Source organism: Leuciscus leuciscus (genome assembly GCF_965113295.1).
Source record: "Leuciscus leuciscus genome assembly, chromosome: 1".
NCBI classification, from domain to species: domain Eukaryota; kingdom Metazoa; phylum Chordata; class Actinopteri; order Cypriniformes; family Leuciscidae; genus Leuciscus; species Leuciscus leuciscus.
Genome location: NC_138725.1, coordinates 52,781,785 through 52,799,165, shown reverse-complemented (window position 1 = coordinate 52,799,165; position 17,381 = coordinate 52,781,785). Strand labels below are relative to the sequence as shown.

The following is a 17,381-nucleotide window of genomic DNA, read 5'->3' as shown; positions in this document are numbered from 1 at the left end:
GCCTATAAAGATTTATTTCTTAGTGCAGTGTTTATCTTGGAACCAGTAGCCCATCCAAATGCTATCAAACTATGTGTCACATTGTTCTAAGTACTTCTTTTCAGATATCTAAGGTGTTGTTAGCCTTTAACACTTATTTAAAGTACATCAGTGAGGACATCATGTAATTATGGCTCTCAGTTGCCCTTGTTCCAGAGTTGCCACACTCCAAATGACGCATGTAATATGCCCCAATTTCTTCGCATAGGACTCAACTCAAGCCAAATTCTGTCAACTCAATATGAATGTGAATGTCTAGCATTGCTGTGAAAGGTTTTAGTGACCTCAAAGCTTGATGATCTGAAATTACATTTTATTTCATGAGTTTTGATTTTGACATTTGTTGGCTCAGTGTTTTTTTTAGGAAATGTTCCCAGATTAGGCCAGGGAAATGTTGTGGAAAATCACATTTCTCAGCATAGGTCTTCTAAATACACATGGGGTCTGGATTATCAAGTCCAGTTTCTGTCCATTTGGAACAGGGGGTTTTAAAAGTGTGAGAATGGACCCTTTTCACATTTACAAGTTACATTTTATAAATAAAAGTTTAGTAATGAATTACCATATATAAACAATACAATTTGAAACAAGTAGAATAACCACCAAAATATCAGTATTAAACAATGACAAGATATGAAATGATATCACAAAATAAAAAACAATGACAAGATATGATATCATACAAAAAAACAAAAAAAAATCAAGCATAGCGTTATTTCTGGCAGGTCACGTTAGTCAAGCTCGCATCAGCTGACTCTCAGCTGATTACAGAAAGTTTTATCTGGTTAAATAAAGGGCAAAAAATAAATAAAAATAATAATAATACCCTGACAAAGACGTGTAATTCCCTCTTACCATGCGTGGGATCCGCACTCTGTCAGTGACCCTGTCACACACGCCTGTCACTCAAACCTTCTGCCCCCTTGACATGTTCACATGTCACTTCCTATTTCGTTCACTTTTGAGTCTTTATTAAACACTCAGAATGCATCAGCTGCAATGATTATGCTGTTTTGTTGAGAAGTCCTCTTCTATAAGCAGACACAAGACACTACCGAATAATAATTATTTTTTATTACTATTAATGTTAGTCACCACAATACAGTAAAATCCAATTCAGTATTCAAGAGTAGTGAGAAAGTTAGCCCTCCTCGGTTGAAAACATAGCTCGGTGTTACCTGGCAGTATTATCTCACAGTAAAGGGGGTCACATTAGCAAAATTTTGCATGCAAAAAAAAAGATCCATAATTGTCGATAAATCTTACACAGAAGTCACTTTCAAACCAAGTAGCTTTTTGTTGGTCAGTGCAGATCATTTACAAAAATGAGCGTAATCTGCACAGGAAACCTGATTGCGTGTATTCCTTCTGGAATGAATGGTAAATATGACTGTCTGCATCTTAAAAAAATATAACAAGGTATCAGTCGCAAAACTAATTAATTCATCTGTTCATATGATGTTAGATGCTTATAATGAATTTAGTAAGATAATGTTTTTTTATTGATTAAAATGTACAATTAATATGTTTTCTATAAGTCAACAAGCAATTTAAAGCATTTTATCCTGGGTCCAAAGAGATGAGTTAGCTACTGTGCAAAAACATTGTGCATACACAGTGAAGGAAGAAAATATGCATAGCACCGCTGACAAAATCCATCATCCCTTTAAAACTCTCACAAAGATCTTGCTGTTATAGTTCCCTTCTGCCTTACTTTAACACTGACCATTCCGATTCAAAAACCACTTCTTCATCTAGTACATAATCCTTAAAGACTACAATACATTTCAGAACAAAATCTCTACAGTTTGTGCTAGACAAAAACTATAATCCCCATGTACCCGCTCTGACCACTGGCAACATCATTTTCTACTTTCTACTTTCATCTTTCCAACCATGACTTTTTATGGCACAATCGGCGATAAACTAGTCTACTGTCATGCTAATACTCTTTGCCACAAAAAAGACAGATACAGTAAAGAGAGAATCCCAGGAAGAGAGAGAGTTGTGTATCGCTTATTGTTGTTAATGCAATTGAATATAGTTCCCACCCAGGAACTATAGACACTAGGAGAAAATAAGCGGGCAAGTTGGCAAGAAATCCCATATTTGACCGCAGCATTAGTGAAGGAGCTCTTCAGTTGCAGCCGATCCAGTGTCTAAAACTGATTACGGCAGATCCTTCCTCTCCGTAGTGGACTCTTTAATGATCTGTGAAAGAGAGATTGCACAGGTTAGTTTTAGCTGAAACAGAAAACACAGCAACAAAATTAAACAGAAAAATTAACAATTCAGATGTCCAAACCAGGGCCCGCAGGGTAAAGTTGGCCCATGATGATCTTTGATTTGGCCTGCCGAATCACAAAATAAATGTTTTTTGTTTTATTTTTGCTTTGAAGTGTACAGAATATTAATGAATTAGATTTTTTTTTTTTTTTTATGGTTACACTTTACAAGATTCCACATGTTAACATTAGTTAACATGCACTAACAATGAAAAATTATTCTAAAGCATTTATTCATTTCATTTAATGTACATTTCAACATTTTGTATTATGCTATCTGTTTGTATCTGTTTTGTATCAAAGTTGTATCTGTTAATATAATTTAAAAGGCTTTACTGTCCATTGGAGCTAACATTAACAAACGGGACCTTATTGTAAAGTGTTACCAAAAAAATATATAAACTTTTACATAAATGGATATAATGCAACATTTATGTTTGGCCCATGACCCTCAATTACGTTTTTTTTGGTTTTTGTTTTGGTTCCTCAGCTCTAATGCAATGTATGAAAGATAGAATGAACGAATCAATAAATAAACAAAATGATCAATTATTCCATTGTGCTGTGAGAGAGATAGTTATAGATAGAGATAGATTATGTTGAAGTGCATTCATGTGAAGTGGATTTCAAAAACTTGAAATGGGTATTTTTAAAGGTTGACGAACAGCGTCCCCTAGCAGCGTGTTTACCTCTCCGTCACGAGTCTCAACAGTTCGCACAACTATGCTCCTCTTCACATGTGCCTCAGGAGTCAGCTTAGTGTCCATGCTGGTGTCTAGCAACACACACACACACACACACACACGATTAAATAGAGAAATTTAAATCAAGCTGTAATCAACAACTGGATGATGAATTACTCACCTCTAAACTGTAAGTTGGTGAAGTTCTGCACGGGAACAGTGATTCTAGAAGAGGTGGGAGAATATTAATTGAATCATATTTGAATTAATTGAATCAATGTGGTTCATGCCATTTCTCTCCTCACCTGCTCTCTTCTCCTTCGAGCAGCTTCCTGTAGGTGGCAATTTCAATGTCCAGGGCCAGTTTTACATTGAGTAGGTCCTGGTACTCCTGCAAGTGTCTGGCCATCTCGTCCTTCAGCATATGGATCTCGTCCTCCAGATGAGCCACGGTGTCCTGGTAACCGGCCGTCTCCATGGCGAAACGTTCCTCCATCTCTCGCAGCTGACGCTCCAGGGACTCGTTCTGAAAGATTTGAGTGGATTTTAATGCGTGATTTCGCTGCTGTCAAGTACTGTGGTCTACAGTCATGACTGAAACTTTTGTTGTTCTTAATAAGTTTGGTGGCAGGTGAAATGAAACACTTACAGAACCACGAAGAGATTCCAGGTCACAGGTCATGCCCTGAATCTGCCGACGATACTCATTGGCCTCCTGCTTAGCTTGTCTCAGAGCCTCTCCGTTCCGATTGGCTGCATCAGTCAGATCAGCAAACTAATAAAATACATTTTTCTTATTTATTTATTTATTTATAGTAATACACTAAAATACGAAGCCCCGCACATGACATGTGGACAATTAAAAAAATAAAATAAAAATTATATATATATATATATAATACCAGTCAAAAGTTTGGAAACAATGTGTTTTTTTTTGTTATATTTTTTAAAGTAGTCTCTTAATCTCACCAAGGCTGCATTTATTTGATAAAAAAAATGCAGTAAAAACAGTTATACTGCAAAATATTATTACAATTTAAATTAAATGGTTTCTGTTGTAATATATTGTATATATATATATATATATATATATATATATATATATATATATATATATATATATATATAAAATAAAAAATAATTATTCCTGTGATGGTAAAGCTGAATTTTAAGCATCATTAATAATAATAAGAAATGATTTTAGAATGATTTCTGAAGGATCATGTGACACTCAAGACTGTAATGATGCTGAAAATTCAACTTTACCATTAAAGGAATAAATTACATTTTATAATATATTACAACAGAAACTAGTTAATTTAAATTGTAATAATATTTCACAGTAATACTGTTTTTACTGTATTTTTGACCAAATAAATGCAGCCTTAATGTTTCTGACTGGTAATTTGTTCCCACAAATGACGAATTTGTTCCATCTTTTTAGTAAATCGTGGCCACGTTGTACTAATTCACTCCCTCATTTTGACTGAACTAAAACAAGGGAATGAATCATTACAATGTGGCCATGATTTAGTAAAACAAGGAAACAAATTCTTAATTCATGTCCACAATTTAACTAAAATGATGGAATGAATTAATAAAATGAGGGAATGAATTCTTAATTTGTATAATATTGTCACACACGTCATGTGCGGGGGGGGGGGCTCTACAACAAAAAATTGGTGTAGAAACAATTTTCACTCAGCAATTGCTAGTAAATTTCACAATTAATTACAAAGAAATAACTTTGATATAACTTTGAAATAACATTAAACATGAAATTTTGAAGAAGACAGACTGAAATAGTATTTTCTTGTAAAACTTTGAAAAATCAATTTTTATAGTGGGTGATTTTATAATATAAATTGTAATGTATTTGTTTATAACTATAGTCTATAAAATGTATTATATAATATTATAAATAAAATGTTCCTCTAAAAGAGAGAATCCACTAAGGGGAATGCATGCGTGTGTGTTCATGTAACCTTTGAGCGATACCACTCCTCAGTCTCCTGCATATTGGAGGTGGCCATGGTCTCAAACTGAGCTCTGATCTCCTTCAGGGCAGTGGTTAAGTCTGGCTTAGACACATCCACATCCACATGAACCTGTTGGGCCATCAGCTGCTCGTGCAGCTCTCTCATCTCCTACACAGAGGAAGAAAGAGGATAGAACGCGTTAGAGAAGTTTCCAGGTGAGGGATTATCTTTTTTTTTTAACAGCACGGTATCCGATCAAGTCTGATTTTTACTGTCCACGCTGTCATTTTGCAAGCGATGAAATTGTAAATCTCTTTGTTCAGTCAAAGGCTTCAGAATCCATTATAGCTACAAATAGCCATATTAAATGAACAGATTTGAGACAGATATGGAGTAAAATCTGAGAGACAGGGAAGAACTGAACAGATGGAGGTAGTGAGGAGAGAGTGGGAGAGACAACAAACCTCATCGTGGACCTTCTTCAGGAAATTGATCTCATCCTGCAGAGCATCAATCTTCCTCTCCAGCTGTACACGGTTCAGAGCCGCTTCATCCACTTCCTGGAATCAAAAGTGAAATTCATGACAGCAATATGCTAACTCGCGAATGAGACGGGAATGGATCGTTTCTTACTTGTCTGAAGGTGTTGAGGTTATTTTCTGCCTCTTGTCGTAGGGCAGTTTCATCTTGAAGTCTGGAAATGGATTAAAAAACAAACAAACAAACAAAGAGTTACCATTCCTAAAGCGAACTTTCTCACAACCTAAAAAGGATTCTATCCTAAGTTCAACAAACAACTGTAACCACATATTCAAGATTTGTGACCAAAATAACCCCAGACCCAAGCATTGGTGTATTTTCTTATTTTCCCTCCATCAGGTATATTCCTGATGAAGGTCATGGGACCGAAACATTGTGAATAAAACTATTTTAATACGCGTTTTAAAAAAAAGTGAATACAGCTATTTTTATACATGTGCAAGTATTGATAGTGTACAGGATTTTTTTTTTACAGTTTAGATTTTTGACTTGTTTTTTGGTCTTTTTTTCCCTATGCACCTATCTATCACCTGCAGGTGTGCGTGGGTAATTGTTGATTGCTTATTTTCCCTCTTAAAAGTTTTTTTCTATATATATATATATATTAGAAAGGTTGGGTTCTAGTTATAAAAATTGTGATGTTTATTCACTTTTTTGAAGCCTTCACTTAAGCAGCATTCCCAGCAAGCTATATTGATCTCACAGTGCCAATGACTCACTTATAAAGACAGACACTTATCGCCACATACTAACGATAACCTGCAGAAAGATTGAATGTTCCCACATGAAAACTGACAGACTGTCTGGAATGGTTGCAGAACAGTTGCCCTCCAGGACTGAGTTTGGACACTCCTGACCTAGACATATAGAATAAATAAAAAAAACATAAATACAACAAAAAATTTACTTCAATGATGTTACAACTAACCCAGAGTCCATGAACTAGCTCACCTTCCAGCTAACAGCCAAAACATTAGCACTAACAACTTGCATGAAAAATATCTACACAGACACACAATAAACATAATTTAACTTTGATGAGTTTAACTACAATGCAGAAATATCCATAACAAAAATAAAATAAGTTAAAAAAAAGTCTTACATCAAAAAAACTTGTTCTGCTCTAAAATCTGCTGTGTCTTCCACAGGGCGCTTCGTTCTCACGTAAACCGACTAAACCGAGCATGTGTGAAGTTAATCAGGTGATTTATAACTTGTTCCTGATTGGAGAATTTGGAAGTGTTGCAATTAACCCATGTTAGAATAATCCCCGGTCTCCCTATACAACTTCTCTTTAAAAAACACAAACAAACAAAAAAAACAATACAGTTAATGCTCTGCTATCCGTGATGACATGAATGTTATTTCCCAAAACCTCATTCCTAAATAGTTATTTGTGATAAATCAGTCATGACAGCTGTAATGAAAATGAAAGGCTCCCAGTGGAGGGGACCTATGTGGTGTGGTGAGACCTGCAGGAGGGGGCAGGACAGGGTTCAATGGATCACTCATGCATCATTAACCGCTCTCACACACACTGCAACAGCCACTCTTTCCCACGGGGTGGAGTACATGCACAACCTTTCATATTCTTCTAAACTGAGCAGCTACACCTGACACAAGCAGTCCAATATACATCAATGCAAACAATTCCAAATAAATAGTGCCTAGTATGAGCAAATAAATATGTACATCAAAAAGAATCACCTTGAATTCAGATACATCACTCAGTCAGACCTAATGCAACTTCACTTTTTTTTTGTTACCATGGTCCATGAATACAATTTTATTTTGCATCGCTATTACTGATGTTCCATCAAATATTAACAAGGAATTAAATAGAGAATTACAAGTGACATTTTATATAAAAACATATACATTCTCATGTCTGTTCTATTTGATAAGATTCTTTGTTTAAGTCATCAATGATTCCAATGAGTTTAAAGTTGAGGGTTTGGAACTTGATTGAAAAATGGTTCTTCTCTCTAAGAAGGGGGCATCTGCACTGGGTGGGTTCAGCCTTTGTGGAAGCTGTGCTGAGGTATTGTGCCCCTCCCTGCCCCCATAGTACTCAGTGGATCAGGCTTTAGTAAAAAAAAAAAAAGACTAAAAAAAAGGCAGTGTGGGATTGAATGGGAGCACGGAATGGAGAGCCTCTCATTGAAAATGGGTTTGGGTGCTATAAATTCACTAGTAACATTGTAGTTTTGGCAGTGATCTGGAAAAATGCTTAAGGCGCTGCAGTTTTTTAATTTTTAAGAGATTATCCACCCATAAGACAGCTGTACTTAAGGGCAGGTTAATAGATGGCGTTTCTTTGACATGGCTATTGAGCTGTTTTTGTGTCATTGTTCTCCTGTTGCTCTTAGTGTTCTTCTTGGCATGTCCTGGAATGTGTAACACCTCCACCCCAGCCAGACACATCTGATCAAGTACACCCTATTTACTTTGACAAGCTGGTTAGAGTGGTTTTAACTTTGTGTTGTCAATTGTACCAGTAAATCAAGGTATGAAGGTATATATTCCTCACTGGGTTTCTTTTCATTTTTGAAAGTGAACTGAAAGTGAAATTTTTGAACTGATTAATTGTATCGCTTTCAAGTGTCTGCCAATAGCATAAATGTGAAGATAATGTCAATACAAGGCAACTGGGATAATCAGAAGTTACACTGAAGATGAAAGTTTATAACATTTTGAAATGTAAAAAAACAAAAACATTATTCCTTCCCTTTTATAAAATTTTTAAGGAAAAAAAGAAAAATATATGAAATTGCTATAAAAAAAATGCTAAGCATTTGTATAACTATATATATATATGTGTGTGTGTTTATGAAAGAAATTGTGAAATAAAATATTATAAATATATCTATAAAAAAAAGTGTTTTTAATATCTATCTATGGAATTGTTTGGTGAACATTTTGAACTAAAATATCTATCTATCTATCTATCTATCTATCTATCTATCTATCTATCTATCTATCTATCTATCTATCTATCTATCTATCTATCTATCTATCTATCTATCTATCTATCTATCTATCTATCTATCTATCTATCTCTTCTTTACCTATCTATACAATTTATAACTTCTTTTTTTCCCCTTCTCATAATTTCTGCAGACCCCTGAAACTAGTATGAAACCCCCTGTTTTAGACAAACAAGGTGCAAGATATAAAATATTTATCATTTTTATGTTTTTTTGTTTTGTTTTTGTTTTTAAGTTGCAATGAAAATCCACTTTGCTTACAACTCTGGGAGAGCCCTTTGAATGGGCATAACACATCTGTCCTTACCTATGTTTAAGAGTGGCCAGGTCTGAGGCCAGGTTGTCCTTTTCTATCTCCAGTCTGGCTTTCCCAGCGTTGAGTCCGTCCACCTGTCTGCGAAGCTCCCTCAGCTCCTCCTGGTAGATGTCCCCCAGACGACTGGGCTCCTTCCCCCTCAGCTGGTTCAGTTCTGCCACCAGCATCTTGTTCTGCTGCTCCAAGAAGCGCACTTTTTCGATGTAGCTGGCGAAGCGGTCGTTCAGCCCCATCATCTCCACCTTCTCATTGGTGCGCGTCTCTCGGTACTGGGCCTTCAGCAGGGAGTCCACCGAGAAGTCCAGCCGCTCCCCGCCCAGGGACAAGCGTGATGTGGACATGGTGGCTGGGCTGGAGGTGAGGTGGCGCGGGCTGCTGTGGAGGGACAGGCGGCCCGTGCTGAGGCGGCTGGTGATCCCCACGGACGGGGAGCCGCCCGGTGTCCCGAAGCGCTTTCGGTAGGATGAGAAAGCACGCTGGGGTTCCATGGCAGAGGAAAATGAGACCAAGTGTGGGTGAACTTTGGGTTTTTATAGAGAAGGTGGGGGAGAGAGAGGGGGTCCAATGGGGAGGGCAAAGGCCAGGGGGTGTGTATGTGAGCCCGGAATTGTTTGTGCTTGTCCACCCAGTCTCCTGACTGCCTCTTTTCACTCTATTCGGTCTATCTCTCTGGTGTGGGGTGCACCGTGTGTGGGGAGGGGACACAGCCAGTCAGAGAAAATCCTATTCATGCCACTGCTGGAACACATACACACAGGGACAGACTGTAATGGCACTGATATTTGACTGTCACTTCAATTCTCTCTCTCACCCCATAATAAAGTGCAGCTTTGTACCTCTTCTGAGTTAATTTGAAGTTCTCCTCCTTCTTGGTCACAGTTTTTCTGCCGTTCCAAGAGGGATTTTAATGATGTCACAGAACACTGGGTTGATTACGTAAATCTTCATTATAAATAGAGTCGAAAGCTTTCTTTTGTGCCGATCTGGGAACATCACACACACACTTTTCAGCACCACAGATTCATGTTTACCAGAATAATTTGACTTATTCAGCTTTACACAACTCACATTGTATAACTATCAAAAGGAATGTTTACCCAACAATCAACATTCTCTCACCATTTTCTCATCCTCATGTCATTCCAAACCTGTATGACTTAATCTTTCTGTGGAAAATGAAATAAGATATTATGAAAAAATGCCTGAGCTGCCATAAAATTAAAGTTAATAGAGACCAGGGGATGTCAAGCTAAAAACAAAAATTAAAAGCACTGTCAAAACTACTGTTGTTATTGTTAACTAAAATTACAACTATTAATAAAAATCCTTTTCGTAAATGGAAATAAAGCTGAAATCAAATAAAATATAAATATTAGATAAAACATAGGTCAATAAATAAATTAAAGGTCAAATACAAATATAAAAAAATAGAAACTAATAAAAATGACAAATTCCCTAATAAAATTAATTTAAAAAAAACTCTGAAAACTGAAAACTGACAAAACAAAAATAATAGTATATAAATAATAATAAAGTAACTTATCAAAGCATCATGAAATTAGACAATATATCCCATCTGCTGTATTTCAAGTCTTTATACGATAACTATGATAAAAAAAGAATGTGAGCTAATATTTAAGGAATATCTTGCCTTGAAAAGCTTATCTGAAAAATGTTTTTAAAAAAAATGTAGTTTGGACATTTTGCTAATAAATGAATTATATATATATATATCTTTTTTTTTTTTTTTATCTTTTAAAAATATTAAAATGTAAGAAACATCCAGTCATAAGAACCAAAGACTCACTCTACTTGCTTTGCATCATTATGTATTACTGAAGTGCAAAAGATATAGGACACATGGTTTGGCTTATGCCCTCGTCAGCAATAGAGGAGTGTATCAGTGGCAGAGACACTCACAGCCAGACTGAAACAACGCATCCACCAAAACAGATTTCTAGGGGATGAGCTCATCAGCAGCCAACACTGATGACCTGCAGACTGCAGGATTGTTATGGGTGGACGGTCAGGTCCAGTGAGTGTTGGGAATATGTGAAGATGTTAGTCCCTTTCTGCTGTCTAAAAATCACAAAGAAAAGTGGGGGAAGATGTGTCAGTGGGAAAATTGTTTGTCCCCTTAATGTAAAGAACTTTGCACACTTGTGAACATATATTTAGAAATTGCACATTAAATATATCAGTCTGTGTTGTGTGAGGAAGTATGTTTTTTGTTTTTTTTGTACACAACATAATATATTTAAAAAATTTCGAAAGCAGTCACTTATGGCCACCAAGGCTGCATTTATTTGATCAAAAACACAGAAAAACATTCATATTGTGAAATATTATTGCAATTTAAATGAACTGTTTTCTACTTTAATATATTATAAAATGTAATTTATTCCTGTGATCAAAGCTGAATTTTCATCATCATTACTCCAGTCTTCAGGGTCACATGATCCTTCAGAAATCATTCAGATACGATGATGCTGCTCAAGAAACATTTCTTATTACTATTATTAATGTTGAAAATAGTTGTGCTACTTAATTGCTCTTGGATGAATAGCAATATAATGTAAAAATGTACACATTTCGCTAAAAAAAAAAATCTTACTAACCCAAAGCTTTTATGTACGCAGATATAAAAATATTTAATATTTAATATAAGTATCTTTAAAATATATCAAATTGTATATATTTTATAAATTAATATGACTAAACTGGGGAAAGAAGAGAGTAGCCTAACGTCATCTTTCCCAGCAACATTAAGAATTGTAATGTAGTTTGTCCTGTTTGTCTGAAATACTCTCTACTGGAATTCTGACCTTTAAAGCATATTTTTTTCTTTTCTTTTTTTTTACAGATTTAGAACAGATTTTTGTTACATATCTGCTGGCTTAAGGTTAATACTGTAAGAACATTATAATTATAACATTGAATGTTAAATCAAACAATGTAAATGAGAAGTTATCACCTTGGTTAAAAGGCAGTTCATTTCAATTTTAGTGCCTTATTTCCTCCTCAAGCTAAAGTTCACAATTCATATGTTCTAATGGTTTAAAGAAATGGAAATTTTTTTTTTTTATTTTTTTTTTTATGTACAGGAAATATGTACAGTATGCTGCACAAAGCCATCTCAATCTGACAGGTCCCTTTACAGAATACCTTGAAACTATTTCCTTTTTTTTAGAACTAAAAAACTCCCCAGGACAGTTCCTTGTGTCTCTCTATTGCAGTGGCAGTACAAAGCTGCATATAGCAACTATTTAATCATCTTAGGTGACTCACCGTGACTGTTTTTAAGAGTGTTTCTCATGATTTATTTATTTCTCAGATATCGATTAAACATTTCAATCTGTGGAAATGTTGAGTTTAGGCATCAGAAATTCCCTGTAATTTCAAGCCAAGAACTTTTTTTTTAGCCCAGAGGTGTTTAATAATCCTGTACTACAGCATACTAATAATCCTGTACTGCAGCATACTAATAATCCTGTACTGCAGCATACCATCATGCTCTACTCTCAGCAAAATACTATATAAACGAGCACACACTTGCAGTTTACCAGACACTCACTCACTAATAAGTATATCGCTGCTTCAAAAGGAGTTTGTTAAAGCTGCAACCATGAAGGCTCTAGTTTGTGCTCTTGTTCTGATGCTCGTGTGCAGCACTACTGGTGAGTTTATCTTCTATAACTGCTGAAAGACAGATACTGAATAGGTCATTACCTGAGATTTATCGTATTGGTGATAGGATTGGAATTCAGAACTATGAGATAAACCTGGAAATGTTGTCTGAAACGACTGTGCTAAACATACTGTAATTAATTGTACTGAAATAGTTAGGAAAAATAACAATAACCGTGTATATCTTGCTTGCTTTTGGTTTTTTTACATATGTAAATCCACAGTACCTCATGATCTGTTTGTTGTCATGTCTCTTTTGTTCTCTGTGCAGTGCACTCCCTGCAGTGCTTCACCTGTGTGGAAGACAACTGCAAGGTCATAACTTCCTGCCCCCCATCTGCCAACTTCTGCAGGACCGAGGCCACCGGTACGTGCCCAGACATGTCACTGCTATGCAAAACTACAGCTTTGAGCCTTGGTTTAAAAAAAAAATTATAATAAAAAAAAATTATATATATAGAGTCAAACCCAAATTTATTCAGACACCTTCAACATTTCTCACATTATCACAATTTATTCGCTATAGCTTAGAAAATGGTAATAAAATATGACAAGAACTCATGAGTTATCAAATCAGTTGATATAGTCTCACAAAGGAATTAGGTTCAATAGCTGTTAGCTGTCAGTTGTTAAATTTAAGTACACAATTAGATAATACCAATTTAGGTAAACCAATTACCAAGCAATGCTTAATTTTGTCCAGTCTGTGGTATTAAAAGGTCGCATTAGCAATTAAAGAAAAAAACTCTTAACCTGACCATGTTTTGCTTAAAGTGTCTGAATAATATGTTTATACATTTTACTGGTAGTCCACTCACTGTATGAAGAATTTTTGGGTATGTCACAGTTCACTGTATTTTGCTATCCTCACTTACATAAATGAACTTTAGTGTCCTGCAACCACTAGTAAAAAAATATATAAAAAATTATATCTGGTGTCTGAATAATTTTCGGTTTGACTGTGTGTTATATATGTGTGTGTGTGTTTAATTTAAATAATATATAATTTAAATAATATAGGCCTATTTAATATATGACTGTCTATTTTCAGTTTCTCATTTGTCCCGTACATGTGAGGAGTCCTGCACACCTGAGGAAAATGTCCACTGCTGCGATCAAGACTTGTGTGGATGAACATCTCTAATGTACAAAGAGTCTTGTTGTGCATGAAGAATCATGTATCAATTATTAATCGATAAATTTAAAATGTGATCACTCACCACCATTATAACTGAAATGTGATGAGCATGAGCATAAAAATTCAATAAAGCTTCTTTAAACGTTTCTGCATAAATGATTTCCACTTAATGTGTTGCTTGCTGTCGGTTTAAACATGTATTGCTGCAGGTGTGTGAAACAATATATATATATATATATAGATATGATATAAATAAAATTTATATCAGAAATATTCAGACTTCAAGTCTAAATACAGAGTCCCTATTTTAACTGGGAACAAACTAGGTTTCAAATAAAACTCATTTGAATTCTTACTTAAATTATCAACAAACTTGCTGGTTGAAACTTGACAGGGCGACTAGAATACGAATGAGCCTTTAATTCCACATATGTTCCTGAAAGAGTGTTGCCACTTCCAGTGTTGGGGAAAGTTACTTTTAAAAGTAATGCATTACAATATTGTGTTACTCCCTAAAATGAAACTAATTGGATTACTTTTAAATGGAAAGTAATTTTTCATAGTAATACTTTTGCGTTATTTCTCATCTGGGCTGGGCTTGCTTGTTTTTTTTTTGTTTTGTTTTTTTTATAACAACAAAAAGGTTATTCTATTTTTGGCAAATGTAAAGGCCTAAGGGAAATAAATAAGAAGGAAATGCAAACTCAAACCTGTACAGAGGGCACAACTCAGACAAGAATGTTCATCACTCTTCAACAATAAAAACAAAATATTTGTGATGTTTATCTAAAGTCATTTTTGCTTAATGGTGTGGTTGGATTGGATTACTGAAGGAAAGACATTGGTTAATAAAGGGACATTAAAAACATAAAGTATATTTGTGTTAAGATATTTAATTAGCGCAGGTTTGCGTAATTTTGGATATTCTGAGTTTGCATTTGACTGTTTTTATTCATTTTGATGAATACTGAATCTGTTTTTGAATAAGTAAGATGAGTAAATGCTTGCTCACATTTAGTCTAGAACTACAATAACCATCACGTTTACACACAACACCTCTATACTTACGATTTCTCTCAACATGTGGACAGGAGAGTGTCAGTCAATAAATGGGAAATCAAAGTAACTTAGGCCGATTTGAAATGTAAGTTTTGATGTAAATTTAAAAGCAATTCGTTACAAATTTAAAAGTAATTTGTTACTTTACTAGTTACTTGGGAAAAGTAATCTGATTACATAACTTGGATTACTTGTAATGCACAACGCCCAACACTGGCCACTACAAGACCTGCTGTAATTTATGCTGTTTGGTGTGTTTAGTGTCAGGACTAACATGGAGCCGTTGTTGCGATCCCCTAATAAATATCTGCAGGGGTGACTGTGGTTGCCCCAGCCCCGGTAACTGAGGGAATGTCTGTCTGAGACGAAACATTCAAGAGAGGTGAAAAGTTCAAAGAGGAAAGTCAGTTACTGTACGAGAAGCATTTCCATAGAAATGTCCAGTTGTTCCCTCTTCAATTCCTTCTCATTTTTTGTTAGTCAATCTCTTCTTTTTATCGTTGCGGCTTGGTTTCGTTCTCTCAGGTTTGGAAACATTAAACAGCGGATTCATGTCTTCAGTGTAATGAGGAAGGAGCGAACAGCAGAATCCTAATGATGTTTTCACTGACTGATCATCAGCCAAGACAAAGCCACAACCAGACTCTGAGACCGCACTAATCTGCCAAACTATGTTTGTGCGCATTTATGTTTGTTTATGCGTGTGCATGTCGATTGTGATTCGCACTGTGTAGAAGAATCTGAGGGATAAAATTTTTTATTATATGGGAATCATACCTAACACAACAAATAGCAAGTCCAGTGTACAGTGAAAATTTTGCCAAAAAAATCCAGCCAGGTGCTCCTCCGCTAGAAGACAAGAGACATTTGTTGTGCTTCAAACGCTGCAGTGTTTTTAACAACTAAATGTTTGTTAAATGAAACGAAAACTAATTTAACAACAAAACTAATATACAACAATATAATGAATGACCATAAAATATCTAAAACTAAAAATAGAATAAAAACAATTGTAGTAAAAAAATTACTAAAATAAAAAGGATCTCTATTTAATTATATATATATATATATATATATATGTACATACACACACACACACTATATATATATATATATAAAATATATATAGTGTGTGTGTGTGTGTGTATATATATATATATATATATATATGTATATAATATATATAAGTAAAATGTTTATAACCTGGCATGAAAATGCCACTAGATATCAAGATGGTGAGAAAGTCCTGAAAATGTTCATGTTAAACATATGAAATGTTTTTGGTATCATTGCGCATCAACTTTGGCAGCCCTAAAATACTGAAACTAAATACTGAGTTATTGAAAGGGTAAATAAAAATAAATAAACATGTAATTCTTAAGAGTATGAAAAAACTGACAAAGAAATTGTCATTCTAAACAACTCAAAGGTGTCATTGCCTGAAATGTCATTCAGATTATAAAAGTTAAAAAAAATTCTAATGAATTCTAAAGAAATTCTTTCTCGGTCACAACTGGTTTAACAACATCCGCAAGACTGACTTTCTTGTCTGGTTGTCAAAAGACCAGAGGAACACCGTGACTAACAAATGAAGCCTTAAAAAAAAAAAAAAAAAAAGAAATGCAGTAAACAAATAGACTTTGCATAAGTCACTTCTTTACGTGGGCCTCATTCCCATCTGAACATAATGTTTCTCTTCGCTGAACTGAGAGACGAGGGGGAGCAATTGCTATAAATTCAGTCACTCCTTCCTTGATACCACAATGGCGTGTATTCACAGAGAAAAGCAGTTAGTACTGTGACTGGCTTAGACTGACTCCAAATAGACAAAGACTGATGCTGAGAAACACACTGTTAACAAGAATCACGGGCAAACACACAATAGGTATTAGAGAACAGTACACTGAAAATGATAATATATACTGTATATTCAAGAACAAGCGTACAAGTTTGTTTTATGCATATTATTTTATTGGAAAATATACACTGGACTTTGCACTGCAAGTCTCATGTCAAGTTACATAATCATATACTGTGTATCTAACCTATTGGTTTGTATTCTTTTGCTTATCCCAGGGTTTTCAACTAGACTTACTGTGACATTTCTGAGACATTTGGTACAATACTGATTCTTAGCTGCCTAAACAAGAACTAGCAGCTTTTTAAGATCATATTTGAGCCATTCAACTCTTTTGAGGAGGCCAAAATACTTTCAAAATAATATAAAAGGAGGACAATTGGTCCTGTGATCAGTGTTGGTGTGCCCGTATGATGAACACCTGTCACTCAAACCCTGAGCTAAACAAAGTCGTCAAGCTGAATGGAATTTTGCCCCTGGCATCGACATACCCTTTCATTTGAACGCCGCATAATACATTTCCAAAGAAAGCTTGGCACCTTTTCAAACACTTTTCTCAGTTCATCACAAACATTCCAAGTCCCATGTGCTTACTTTCCAGGTATAATAACACTTTCCTGCATTCTGAAATACACTACTAGCCAGTGATATATCCTATATCATACATACATATATGAATACATATATATATATCTATATAATTTTTTTTTTTTTTTAAATAAGTCCTTTATGCTCACCAAGGCTGCATTTATCTGATCGAAAATAAAGTAAAAAATTTAATATTATGCCAAATTTTTATTATGGCTATTT

The 17,381-nt window shown here is 35.0% G+C and overlaps 1 protein-coding gene across 1 annotated transcript; it reads right to left on the bottom strand.

The window, feature by feature from the left end:
* Positions 1-1,103: 1,103 nt before the first annotated feature.
* On the bottom strand, positions 1,104-10,015 carry gfap (glial fibrillary acidic protein). The gene is made up of 9 exons (XM_082142858.1): positions 8,821-10,015; positions 5,620-5,680; positions 5,451-5,546; positions 4,993-5,154; positions 3,657-3,782; positions 3,313-3,533; positions 3,189-3,232; positions 3,014-3,099; positions 1,104-2,250 (listed from the first exon to the last, which is right to left on the bottom strand). Exons 1-9 carry the CDS (start codon positions 9,315-9,317, stop codon positions 2,209-2,211), a joined length of 1,335 nt encoding a protein of 444 aa, XP_081998984.1. The 5' UTR covers positions 9,318-10,015; the 3' UTR covers positions 1,104-2,208.
* Positions 10,016-17,381: the final 7,366 nt, after the last annotated feature.